The following is a 13596-nucleotide window of genomic DNA, read 5'->3' as shown; positions in this document are numbered from 1 at the left end:
GTAGGTGTGGACAGAGTTTGGATGTAGAAACTGGGGAAAACAGGTCCAAATACATACATGTGAGGTAGAGTGTAGGCTGGAGCCTGAGTGGGAAGAGATGGGGACCAGCAGCAAGGCCCATGGCTGGAGGCCAGCTCTTCTTATCCTGCTGTGTTCCAGCATACACCTGAGAAATCTGAGAATCAGTATTGTTTCTGTTGTAAGTGAGAGAAATTCACTTAAAATTAGCTTGAGCAAGAGAAGAAATTTATTGATGGCCGGGCGCGGTGGCTCACGCCTGTAATCCTAGCTCTCTGGGAGGCCGAGGCGGGCGGATTGCTCGAGGTCAGGAGTTCGAAACCAGCCTGAGCAAGAGCGAGACCCCGTCTCTACTATAAATAGAAAGAAACTAATTGGCCAACTAATATATATAGAAAAAATTAGCCGGGCATGGTGGCTCATGCCTGTAGTCCCAGCTACTTGGGAGGCTGAGACAGAAGGATCGCTTGAGCCCAGGAGTTTGAGGTTGCTGTGAGCTAGGCTGACGCCACGGCACTCACTCTAGCCTGGGCAACAAAGTGAGACTCTGTCTCAAAAAAAAAAAAAAAGAAAGAAAGAAAGAAATTTATTGATTACTATAAGTGAAATCAGGAATCTGTTTGTTGCCCTCCACTCTTCTGCTCTGCTTCCTCCATCCAGGCTGGCTTCTATCTGTGAACTAAAATGAAATCTTAATTATTCCCATCTCCCTCCTCCCCCACCAGCTGACTGAATGGACCCCCTCCTGGCCAAGAGGATACCCTAAAACTGAGTTGCCAACTAAGAAAGGGAGGTCAGACAGGCCTCCCCCTGCCCCCCTCCCTTATAGATATGCAAGACAGGCCTAAGGCTATGCAAGACAAACCAGCAGGTCCTCAATTTACATGATGGCCCTAGATTGTCTCTGATGAACAGACTTCCTTATCTTAAAACATTCCAAGCCTTTAGACAAAACCTTCATTTGTTTAACCAATTACAAGTCAAAGAATCTTTAAACCCACCTATAACCTTTAACACCTGCCCCCCTTTGAGATGACCCACATTTTCAGGCCAAACCAATATATGCCTTCAATGTTTTGATTTATGACTTCACCCTGTCTCCCCGAAATGTATAAAACCAAACTATAACCCAACCACAGCAAGTCCGCTTGCTCAAATCTTCTTGGGCGTGGCTCCAGGTCATGGTCCTCAAATTTGACTTAGAATAAACCTCCCTAAATTATTTTACAGAGTTTGGCTTCTTTTCCGTCGACATGTCTCAGACGGGCTCCTGCTTTGCAGGGCCAAACTGACACCCAGTAGCTCCAGCCTTAATTCCACCAGCTCAGCAACCCCAGCAGAAAGAGAGCTCGCTTCTAAAGTTCACAGGAAAAGTGCCAGAGATGGATCTCATGCCCATCCCTGAATGCTGTGGCCACAATGAGGAATATGAAATTGGTCCAGCTGAGACCCTACCCCCAGGATGGGTGAGATCAGACCTAGATAACCATACAGACTGAGGAGATGGCTCCCCAAAGGAAAATCAGGGTGCTATTACCAGAAAGGGGGAATGGATGCTGAGCAGATGCCCACCACAGGCTGAGTTTGAGGTGTTATGGCATTTCAGGTGATATCCAGTAATCTAAAGTTGAAGAGAGATGTCTGAATGGAGACATAACTTGAGAAATTACCTGAGGACTTTATGGTGATGGGGGGAGGGGGGCAGATGAGTTCCCCAGCGCAGTGTGGAGAGAATGACCAGAGCAGGGCACCATCTTCCTGGGGTGGAGAGATCCCATTTCATGGTAAGGCAGAAAGGACCCTGATCAGGAGAAGAAACAGAGATTTAAGAGGTGGGGACTAAGGAGACCTTAGCCCTGGGGCCTTGGAAAACAGAAAACCCTGGGGCTCAGAGTGGCCGGTCCCCAAGAAGAACTGGAAAGGCAATGCCCAACCCCTGAGCTTCTTGACGCCTAGCCCCCATGGACTCCCGCCCCTGGCCTCGCCCCTCGTTGCTAGCTTGTTTGCCATCCAGTGTCTCTCAGTCGCTATCTCCCGGGAGCAAGAGTCCTCAAAGTTACATCATATACAGGAGGCGGGGCCTCGAAGTCGGGGGCGAGGAGCCACCCAGTCCTCCAATGGGAGAGATGGGTTTGGGGGCTGGGCGCGGGCTGACCTAGGAGCCCGAGCCGCCGGCCGAGGAATCTGGCCCGCAGGCGGGGCGGAGGGAGGGTCGCGCCGGCCCCGCTAGGTTCCGCCCCTGCGCCTGCCCGCCTCCTTTTTAAGCACCTCCCGCCCAGCCTCGGCTCCCGCTGGCCTCTCGGCGCTCTCTCCTTCCCCGCCTTCCACGCCTCCCCGGCTCCGCTCGGTTCCCGCGGCCACCCCGCAGCCCCCGCCCAGGTGCCATGGCCGCTGTGTACCGCCCCGGCCTGCGGTGAGTGACCCCCAGCCCGGGGCCGACCCGCACCTTCCACCGCGCTCGCCCCCTCGGGGCTGCCGGTTGCGCTCCCCTCCTCGCAGCCTCCGCCAGCTTCCCATCCTAGGAGGAGGCGCGCAGGGGCGACTGTGCCTCGATCCCGGAGGTCAGCCGCGCAGGGCCCCTGGTTTCCTTCTGCTCCTGCCTGTCTCGGCCTTGCCTGTCCCTGGCCGCGCCGTCTCTGTCTGCCACTCAGAAGAACTTCCTCCCCCTCCTCGCTTGCCTCTGCTGAGCCCTGCCTCCGTGTATCTTCCTTTCCTCCCCAGATGTAACTCAGACCTCTGAGGGGCTCCCAGCCCGCGCCCTAGGGTGCTGCGAGAAACAGGGCCCCCCTGGGGGCAAGAGTATATGAGCTCCTGGGGGACTGAGGTGAGGGCTCCCTAAAGCGAGTAGAAGGTAAACATCCATTGCCGGCCTCCCTCGGACTGGAAGCCCAGCGCAGCCAGAGGGACCCGGGGCAGGGTTGGGGGGCGGGGGTTGGCAGGGTGGAAGCAAGGTGGGAGGAGGGGGCCAAGTCGCCTTGCTGTCTTACATGGCTGGCTTCTTCTCTGCCCAGGCCTGGAGCCCCTAGGCTTGTCCTACTCGCCTGCCAGTCCCCTTACATGGCCTCCTCTCAACTCTCTGTAGCCTCTCTTCTCCCCAGCTATTGTCCCAGAGTCTGAACTGACCCACCTATCTCCCATAGGCAGTTCCACTTGGCCAGCCTTGTGGGTGGTCCCTGGAGGAAGGGAAGAAGTTACCACTTTAGGGACTAGAAGAGGATATGGGGGCTTCACAAGAGATAACCTGAGACTGTGAGCCTTGAAAAGTAATGCTCAGGGAAGGCTGGGGTGGAGGCTCATACCTGTAATCCTAGCACTCTGGGAGGCCGAGGCGGGAGAATCGCTCAAGGTCAGGAGTTCGAAACCAGCCTGAGCAAGAGTGAGACCCGTCTCTACTAAAAATAGAAAGAAATTAATTGGCCAACTAAAAATATATGGAAAAAATTAGCCAGCTATGGTGGCACATGCTTGTAGTCCCAGCTATTCGGGAGGCTGAAGCAGGAGGATCGCTGGAGCCCAGGAGTTTGAGGTTGCTGTGAGTGAGGCTGACACCACGGCACTCTAGTGCGGGCAACACAGTGAGACTGTCTCAAAAAAAAAAAAAAAAAAATTAATGCTCAGGGAAAACAATTCTCTGAGGCAGGAACAGACCCAGGTCCCAGTAGCCCTCCTTCCCTGCCCCTGGGGCCACACTGGGTGCTTATCCTGCCCAGACCGAGGAAACCGCCTCACCTTCCATCCCAGCCAGACTCAAGCTTCCACATCATGGTCTGAGTTTTGCCTTCCCCAGGCTTACACTCTCTGAGTCTGAGCTCCCTGTAGTCTCTTGTTCCGCCCTACCACAACCACCAAAGCTGTCTAGGCATATGGCCACTAGGAAAGAGAGCCAGAGGAAGCACAGGGTCATGCTGTCCTGGGTGCGTGGGGGCAGTTTCTGGTGGGAAACTGGCATAGGAGGAGGGTAATTCCCTCTCTTGGCCTTTGCCCTCTCTGGTTCACTCACCTTGGGTCCAGGCCAATCAGAGCAGACCCTGCTTCTCTCTCTCCCAGGTGTGCAAGAGGAGAGACAGTAGGGCCCCTGCTGTCCTAGGACTCAAGGCATGAACCCCAGCCAGTGACACCCAATGGTCAGCCTTCTACGCAGTTCAAAAATACTTACCAAATGGCAACATTTTATGCAATCATTGTTGATCCAGGTGGGCAGCATCAGATTCAGTGCCTGGAACTCCAACATCCAGTCAGCAGTTCTTGGTGCAAGAGCCCTAATCTAGAAACCTGGCACTGGAACAAGCCTGTACCACTTCAAAGACTGGGTCCTTTGCTTGAGGCTTTCACAGTCATAAGCATACATGCCAGATAAAATAAAATAATAAAAACACCTGCCATATTAACTTGTAAAACACTGTACTTGAGAGTGGAAAGAAAATGGATAAGGCTTCAAACACCAGACACATGAAGCTGTCACCTGGGCACAGTTTCTTGACACTTAGACTAAAGGTACCTGCTTATTTCTAAACATTGACCAGACATAGTTAAACATGGACATGGGCTATGCATGCATAAACTTCAGCATGCCTGCACATACACAGCCACACAGCCAGGCATGTGCCTTTTTTGCTCATTTGGCCATACCTGTCCCTTGCTGACCAGGAGACATCTCATTAAACCTCATAAGGCCACAAAATGCACGCGGCCTGAACCCAACATGCTCTTTGTGGTGCCTGCACCCAGACATGCTTTAGCACACTCCCCAGAAGCCCAAGCTCTCTGTCCCCCTCCAAGGAGGCCTTGTTCAGCCTCCATGACAGCAGCTAGCCCATCACCTCCCTGTTTCCTCTCTTGCAGGCTTAGCTGGCATGGGCTGAGCCCCTTGGGCTGGTCATCATGCCGCAGCATCCAGACCCTGCGAGTGGTTAGTGGAGATCTGGCCCAGCTACCTGCTGGGGTTCGCAACTTCGTGGAGCGAAGCGCCCGCCTGTGCCAACCAGAGGGCATCCACATCTGTGATGGGACTGAGGCTGAGAATACTGCCACACTGACCCTGCTGGAGCAGCAAGGCCTCATCCGAAAGCTCCCCAAGTACAATAACTGGTAAGCCCTGAGCCCAGCAGCCTGCGAGATGGGGGCAGCTACTTGGACTAAGGCCACTGTGGGTTCATGAAAACAATCAGATTTAACTAGACCATCCCAATGGAATGAGCACGATGGGAGCTCTGCGGGAGACAGGCTCAGGAGCTGGGATTGGTCTGTATTTTTATATTAAATGAAGAAGCTGGTACAAATAAGAGCCTTTGCTTTTTTTTCCCCTTCACCAGTTCAATGAGCTTTTGCCAGGGGCAGAGTCCCCAGAGGGCTGGCACCTTGGGGAACCACCCCTTAAATGGAACAAAGCCCAGAAGAAGGGACTGAGATGTGATTGAATGGGGGAAAAATAAGGCCAACAGAAGACCTGGAGTCAAAGTTGGACTTGAAAAAGTGGGTCTGGGGATGAGGGAGACCTGCTGGCCACCGCCTTCCTGACAACCCCCTCTCCCCCAGCTGGCTGGCCCGCACAGACCCCAAGGACGTGGCACGAGTAGAGAGCAAGACGGTGATTGTAACTCCTTCTCAGAGGGACACGGTGCCCCTCCCAGCTGGTGGGGCCCGTGGACAGCTGGGCAACTGGATGTCCCCAGCTGAGTTCCAGCAAGCTGTGAACGAGAGGTTTCCAGGCTGCATGCAGGGTAACCAGGGCAGGGACACAGAGGCAGGGGCACCGAAGGTATGAACAAGTGTGGACTCCTTCATCCAGGGGACGTTTTCCTCCACAGGCCGTACCATGTATGTGCTTCCATTCAGCATGGGTCCTGTGGGCTCCCCACTGTCCCGTATTGGGGTGCAGCTCACAGACTCAGCCTATGTGGTGGCCAGCATGCGTATTATGACCCGGCTGGGGACACCTGTGCTTCATGCCCTGGGAGATGGTGACTTCGTTAAGTGTTTGCACTCCGTGGGCCAGCCCCTCACTGGGCAAGGTGAGTGCCTGCTCTGCCCAGGGGAGGATCCAGGAGACTCCTTATACTCAAAAAGAGCCCCAAATCCTACCTATCCATAGACCCTAAAAACCTGTCCTCTCTGACAGCCTAGTTCCCAAGATCCAGGGCAGCAGTCTGGGCTGGGGGTGAGGCTGTTTGCAAAGCAGTTTGCCTAAGATTGAGAAAAGTCAGTTCATGTCTAAGAACAGGGCCATGGGAACTGATGATTACCATGAGCCTGGAGGGGGGGGGCTTTGGCCACCCCTTGGCACCTCCACTGCTCCGACATGTCTCTCCTGCCAACCCCTGATTCCTCTGGCCCCTGACACCCCAGTTCCTGATGCTGCTGCCAGTAGGCCCATGACCCCATTGTCCCCAGGGGAGCCGTTGAGCCAGTGGCCATGCAACCCAGAGAAAACCCTGATTGGCCACGTGCCTGACCAGCGGGAGATCGTGTCCTTCGGCAGTGGCTATGGTGGCAACTCTCTGCTCGGCAAGAAGTGCTTTGCCCTGCGCATTGCCTCGAGGCTGGCCCGGGATGAGGGCTGGCTGGCGGAGCACATGCTGGTGAGGATCCCAGCAGCTGCAGGCGGTGAGGCATTGGGGGAGGGCGAGGGTACCTGGTTAGTCTGCCTCAGCCTTGCCTCCTTCCTGCCAAGTGCCAGGCTATTAGGCAGAGACTCTACTCAAAGGCCAAAGCTTTGGCCCCAGGCGCTAAATGTTGGGGCTTCCCCTGCCACTACGCCAGGCCTGATGGCAGGGCTGTGCACCTGTTAACCCCTAGCTGTTCTTCTGCATGCAGACTATGCCCTGACCTTTGGTGACCTCCTCCTGTTCCCTCCTCTCCCTAACACACAGATCCTGGGCATCACCAACCCTGCAGGGAAAAAGCGCTATGTGGCCGCTGCCTTCCCCAGTGCCTGTGGCAAGACGAACCTGGCCATGATGCAGCCCGCACTGCCTGGCTGGAAAGTGGAGTGTGTGGGGGATGACATCGCCTGGATGAGGTTTGACAGTGAAGGTGAGGGTCCCTTGGGTCACACTCTCGATTCAGCTCTGAGGAGTCCCTCCTCTAATGTCCATGGTGAGCTTTGTCAGTGAGACCCTGCCCCATACCTCCAGCAGCCCCACCCACCCTAGAGACACAAACCTTTCCCGCTCAGATCGAGGGTCCAGCTCAGGCCAGGGAGAGGGGGAGCAGGACCTTCTTCAGTCTCACATGTCAACATTGCCCAGTCGACCCTTCCTTTCTTTCACTTCTCCTCCCGACAGGTCGACTCCGGGCTATCAACCCTGAGAATGGCTTCTTCGGGGTGGCTCCTGGCACCTCTGCCACCACCAATCCCAATGCCATGGCCACAATCCAGAGTAACACTCTCTTCACCAACGTGGCTGAGACCAGCGATGGTGGTGTGTACTGGGAGGGGATTGACCAGCCTCTTCCACCTGGTGTCACTGTGACCTCCTGGCTGGGCAGACCCTGGAAACCTGGTATGTGGGGTGGGGAAGTTGTGACACAGCCCCAGGGCTTAGCACTTGAATGTTGGAGAAGCCTTCCCCACAACCTCCGGCCATCTTCTTGGATCCCTGGGAGGCACAGGAAATTATGAATGTTTGCAGTTTCCAGTACCAGGCAGATCCCAGTTTATGTCCCAGCTCCACCAGTCACTGGTTTTGTGGTTCAGCTAAGTTGCTTAACCTCCCTAAGCTTTAGTTTCTCCATCCGTCGAATGGGGTAGTTATTATAGTGCCTATCTCCTCAGGTCATTGGAGGATTAAATAATGCATAAAAATGGTTTAGCACACTGCTGAATACATCGTAAATTCTCAATAATTGGGCCAGGTGTGGTGGCTTATGCCTGTAATCCTAGCACTCTGGGAGGCCAAGGGGGGGCAGGGGATTACTCAAGGTCAGGAGTTCAAAACCAGCCTGAGCAAGAGTGAGACCCCCGTCTCTACTAAAAATATAAAGAAATTCATTGGCCAACTAATATATATAGGAAAAATTAGCCAGGCATGGTGGTGCATGCCTATAGTCCCAGCTACTCAGGAGGCTGAAGCAGGAGGATTGCTTAAGCCCAGGAGTTTGAGGTTGCTGTGAGCTAGGCTGATGCCATGGCATTTTAACCCAGGCAACAGAGTAAGACTCTGTCTCGGAAAAAAAAAAAAAAAAAAAAAAAAAAAATATATATATATATATATATATATATATATAGAGAGAGAGAGAGAGAGAGAGAGAGAGAGAAAAGAGAGAGAGGGGCTGGTTTTTAAATAAATAAAAGGAAAAGGAAGAACTGTTTTGAAGGTTGCTACAGAAGGAATTGGGCTCAAAGCATAATTCATAAAGTTTGGCCCATTAGGAAAAGAGGAAGCCTGCCTCCTCCCCTGTCCTGACTCTCTTCCTGCCACTTGGCTCTCACTGTCCCCCTAGGCCGGGCGTGGTGGCTCTCACTTGTAACCCTAGCACTCTAGGAGGCCAAGGCAGGTGAATCGCTCAAGGTCAGGAGTTCTAGACCAGCCTGAGCAGGAGTGAGACCCCGTCTCTACTAAAAATAGAAAGAAATTAATGGGCCAACTAAAAATATATAGGAAAAATTAGCCGGGCATGGTGGTGCATGCCTATAGTCCCAGCTACTCGGGAGGCTGAGGCAGAAGGATTGCTTAAGCTCAGGAGTTGGATATGGAGGTTGCTGTGAGCTAGGCTGATGCCATGGCACTCTAGCGCAGGCAACACAGTGACTATAAAAAAATAGTCTAAAGGTCAGTATTGTTATGCTCACCTTTCCCCTGTCTCTCAAACACAGACACCCCAGTCCTTCTTACAGACTAGCTCAGACCAGCACTTTAGTCTTTCAGAGCTAGTTTCTTAATCCTGTCATTACCCCAGGGGGCCTTGGGGCCCCACCTCTCCCCCTACTCTGCACCCTGTACTTTCAGCTTTCTTTCTGTGGCCTTGTGTACTCAGAGAGCCCAGAGACAGAGGGGGTGGTTGGGGCAAAGAAGAGCATGGCAGGGGAGGGTGGCCTTGTGGTCGCTGAAGCCTATATTCAAGTTTGCCATGCTGGCCTAGCAGTCACCCTCCTCCCCTCGTCTAATCACCCTTTATTTTCTCTAACACCATCATTAAGCCCCTGAGCCTTCCCACCCAACTGAGAAATCCAAGAAACTTTAATCATTCCCCACAGGCCAGTTCCCCAAGCCTTTAATCATCTCTGGATTCAGGGGTATAACTAGGGCATCTTGTGCCCAGCTTCAATCCCCAAAACAATACCCTATCCCAGAGTCCTGCACTGGAGGTGATGAGGAATGGCTCTTATCTGAGAGGGGAGACAGGAGCTGGGGGGTGGAGAGGGTGGGAGTTTTGGCTCCGTGGCTCCCTCACTCCCCAGGTCTGACTGGCAACCTCCAGCAGAGAGGCACTGAGCCCATTCACAGCCCCCACGGTGGTGCTTCACACATGTGCCACTGACGTGGTCCCACCCTCTCCAGGATTCCAGGTTATCTCCCTGAGTTCCTCATGCCCTACCACTCCATCAGGGTCTAAGCAAGCCCAGGGAAATCACCAGAATTCTGTTAGCTTTAAAATCAATTTCTGTTTGCATTTTGATAGGTTAGAAGATTCTGTCTTCCCTGGTTTGCTGATGGAAAGTCAATTATCTGAAATACTGACCTGACATTCTTAGTTTTTGCTTTAGGTTTGAGTGTTTGTTTATTTACTTTTTAATTCTTCAGTGCTTCCATAAAGGGTGTTTATTTAAATAATAATCTCATAAATAAAGAAATGGTTTCTGGGGGAAAAGTTATTATAACCTTATACCAATATCTATAACTCCATTCCCTTGAGCACTGGTCAATGCCAAGTGCCTATATCTTGGCATAAACATTAGTGCCCTGTAGAACCCCTGATTCTTCTCCCACTCTTTTCTCACATAGCTCAGCTGGCAGCACCATCATGCCTAAATAACCTGATCTTTTGGGAGAGATGTCCTGGCTCCCTTCTCTCTGCTCCTTTTCACACGAGGTTGTGGGCAGCTGACGAGGCAAAAATAAATTGCACAAGAACGTGCGCACATGTATGTGTGTGTTGAGGGTGGCCTTGGAAGAGATAATATTTGCATTTCCTCTGCCAGGTGACAAGGAGCCCTGTGCACATCCCAACTCTCGCTTCTGTGCCCCGGCTCGCCAGTGCCCCATCATGGACCCGGCCTGGGAGTCCCCTGAGGGTGTCCCCATTGACGCCATCATCTTTGGAGGCCGCAGACCCAAAGGTAAACAACATGGGTGAAAAACAACATTTTATCCATGCCTTCTGGGTAAAAAGTCCAGCGCTGTATTAGGGCCTGCCTCCCTCTTGTACTTAAAGCTCAGGGAGCCTCAGCCTGCATGTCCAGCTATAGCTGTCTGCCTCCAGAGTTCTCCCCGGTGAATGCAATATTGAGGGCAGGCATGGGGTCTGAAAATGGGATAGCTGAGGTCCTAGGAAAGAGCCTATGAGTCAAGATCACCAGAAGGGATGAAGTGAGGGTCCCAAGAAAAGGGCTGTCTGTGACCCTGTTCATTGGTAATCTAGGGGTACCCCTGGTATACGAGGCCTTCAACTGGCGTCATGGGGTGTTTGTGGGCAGCGCCATGCGCTCTGAGTCCACTGCCGCAGCTGAACACAAAGGTGAGTGTCCTTCCCATTGTTCCCTCTCCCCGTGTGCCCACATCACCCCCTCCCTTCTCCAGCCAGACCTTCCTCCTGCTCACTTCTGGAGTCCTCAGTGGTCCCATCTCTTCCCACTTCTACCTTTCCCCCATCCCTTCTCTTCACCTGCCCTGAGGATATTCCAGAACCATGAACCTTTCACAACTTCCTCTAGCTGGATGCAGGGTAAGGAGGAAGATTTTTACCTATTCTGCTCCCCTCCTCAGGGAAGATCATCATGCACGACCCATTTGCCATGCGACCCTTTTTTGGCTACAACTTTGGGCGCTACCTAGAACACTGGCTGAGCATGGAGGGGCGCAAGGGGGCCCGGCTGCCCCGTATCTTCCATGTCAACTGGTTCCGGCGCGACGAGGCAGGCCGCTTCCTGTGGCCAGGCTTTGGGGAGAATGCTCGGGTACTAGACTGGATCTGCCGGCGCTTAGAAGGGGAGGACAGTGCCCAAGAGACACCCATTGGGCTGGTGCCAAAGGAAGGAGCCTTGGATCTCAGTGGCCTCGGAGCCATAGACACTACTCAGCTGTTCTCACTCCCCAAGGACTTCTGGGAACAGGAGGTTCGTGACATTCGGAGCTACCTGACAGAGCAGGTCAACCAGGATCTGCCCAAGGAGGTGTTGGCTGAGCTGGAGGCCCTGGAGGGACGTGTGCGCAGAATGTGACCTAAGGCTCCAGTCTAGCAAGAGGTCACAGCACCCCTGATCTGGGAATAGGGGAGCCACCAGACTTGCAGAAAATATGAGCAATGTGATATTAACTAACATCTTCTGGGTGCCATGAGACTGGGCCACAGACCTTCCCCCACACACTGTTCAATAATAAGAGATGGTCATTTATTTTACACATTTGTGCTGTTTTCATTTCCCACCTGTCTTCACAGGCTTCCCTCTAACACCAATCTCATAATCTTCATCTTTTAGTCCCTGGAAGAAGTATAACCTGGTAGAATCAATCTATCATCTTGGGCTGGGCACAGTGGCTCAAGTGGCCTATGATCCTAGCACTCTGGGAGGCTGAGGCAGGAGGATTGCTTGAGCCCAGGAGTTTGAGGTTGCTGTGAGCTAGGCTGATGCCACAGTACTCTAGCCTGGGCAACAGAATGAGACTCTGTCTCAAAAAAAAAAAAAAAAAAATAGGAATCTATCTTACAGGCAGCTCTACCAGTGAGTCACATAAGTAGGAATTGCTGGAAGAAGGCACTATCTGCTCTGTGTCCTGCAGTCTTAAAAAAAGGTGAAGGCCTCAACAAGCTGCTTAGTACAGCCTCCAGGCCTAAAATTCCTGATCTCTCACTCAGACATATGGAAGCTTCTGCAACCCATTTTCCAGGGAAATGGTTCCATTATCAGTTCTCAAACTTGCTCTTTCCCCTCCTGACCTGGAACTGGGAGTCGCAAAGTATTCCTGAAAGCATATTCAATGTTAAGACGGTGACACTTCTATAGCACCTTCTGTGTGCCAGGCACTGTTCTGAGCACTTTACATAACGACTCTTTGAAGGGAGGTGCCCTTTTACAGAGGAAGAAACAAAGGCAGAGAGGTTGAGTCATTTGTCCAAGACCACACAGTAAACAATAGAGCCAAGAGTAAATAATGACTGCATAGGCATGTCTCTCACAGCAGCATAGACTTCTAGAAGGATAAGGACCTTAGAAGTCACCTATTCCATGACTCTCAAACTTAAAAGTGCTTTTGAGTCACCTGGGGATCTTGTTAAATGCAGATTCTCACCCAGCAAGTCTGTGATAGCCCAGAGATTCTGTTTTTCTTACCAGCTTCTGGGTGATGCTGTTGCTGATCTGGGGACCACAGTTTGAGTCACAAGGCCTTAGCCTACACTCATATGAAAACAACTTTGGAGAGAAATCAGAAAAGGAAGGCGGGGCATGATGGCTCACACCTGTAATCCTAGCACTCTAGGAGACCAAGGCAGGAGAATTGCTTGAGGTCAGGAGTTTGAGACCAGCCTCAATAAGAGCAAGACCCCGCCTCTACTAAAAATAGAAAGAAGTCAGCCAGGCATGGTGACGCATGCCTGTAGTCCCAACTACTCTGGAGGCTGAGACAGTAGGATTTTGCTTAAGCCCAGGAATTTGAGGTTGTTGTGAGCTAGGCTGACGCCACGGCACTCTAGCCTGGGCAACAGAGTGAGACTCTTTGTCTCAAAAAAAAAAAATAAAATAAGAAAGCGACAGTCCCACATGAATCAGGGGCATCATGTTGGGAAAATTTCCCCTGTGATCTCAATCAGGCTGAGTGAACATCTAAACCAAGGTGGGTGAGATGGGAGTCTTTACCTACAAAAAGGAAACAAACTTCAACAAATAAAATGGAATTATTGCGAATTCCCTCAAAGGAAATACCTGAAAAAGAAAACAAGTGTTCACATAGAAAATGCCAATGACCAGCTACAATGTGTGAGGAAAGAAATCTAAAGGTCAAAGAGGATCAAATGCTAGAACAGAGTTAGCAATGGAGAAAAACACCCAGCTAAGTCCTCAGCTTCATAAACAGCATGTGATAACTGAAACAATACCATTGGGGCCGCATAGCACAGGTACTAAACACAGTAGACTCTGGAGCCAGGGGTGCCTCTCAGTTTCATCATCTGTAAAATGGGAATGCCTACACCTTACAGCAGGGGTCCTCAAACTTTGTAAACAGGGGGTCAGTTCACTGTCCCTCAGACCGTTGGAGGGCCATTGGAGAGTGCAGCACACATTACACACATGCGCACTGTGGGGCCCGGGAGGAGTAGGTGGTTAAGCAGGACAGGCAGCGGCAACAAAAACACCCAATGGGCCAGATAAATGTCCTCGGCAGGCCGCATGTGGCCCTCGGGCTGTAGTTTGAGGACCCC

At 52.1% G+C, this 13596-nt stretch overlaps 1 protein-coding gene across 1 annotated transcript; it reads left to right on the top strand.

Annotated features, from left to right (window-relative positions):
* The first annotated feature begins 2275 nt into the window (after window positions 1-2275).
* Window positions 2276-11577, top strand: PCK2 (phosphoenolpyruvate carboxykinase 2, mitochondrial). The gene is made up of 10 exons (XM_012755972.2): window positions 2276-2431; window positions 4861-5106; window positions 5554-5738; window positions 5826-6029; window positions 6409-6596; window positions 6888-7050; window positions 7302-7520; window positions 10160-10297; window positions 10600-10695; window positions 10944-11577. Exons 1-10 carry the CDS (start codon window positions 2403-2405, stop codon window positions 11396-11398), a joined length of 1923 nt encoding a protein of 640 aa, XP_012611426.1. The 5' UTR covers window positions 2276-2402; the 3' UTR covers window positions 11399-11577.
* The last annotated feature ends 2019 nt before the right edge of the window (window positions 11578-13596 follow it).

The sequence above is a fragment of the Microcebus murinus genome, chromosome 6 (assembly GCF_040939455.1).
Source record: "Microcebus murinus isolate Inina chromosome 6, M.murinus_Inina_mat1.0, whole genome shotgun sequence".
In the NCBI taxonomy this organism is placed as follows: Eukaryota; Metazoa; Chordata; class Mammalia; order Primates; family Cheirogaleidae; genus Microcebus; species Microcebus murinus.
This window is presented reverse-complemented; position numbering and strand designations above follow the sequence as displayed.

Excerpts from the sequence above, each read along its gene's own strand:
- PCK2 (XM_012755972.2), top strand. The coding sequence starts at position 2,403 with ATGGCCGCTGTGTACCGCCCCGGCCTGCG. Across the intron at positions 5,107-5,553 it reads CTCCCCAAGTACAATAACTG|CTGGCTGGCCCGCACAGACC; the intron begins GTAAGCCCTGAG and ends CCTCTCCCCCAG. Across the intron at positions 7,051-7,301 it reads GATGAGGTTTGACAGTGAAG|GTCGACTCCGGGCTATCAAC; the intron begins GTGAGGGTCCCT and ends TCCTCCCGACAG.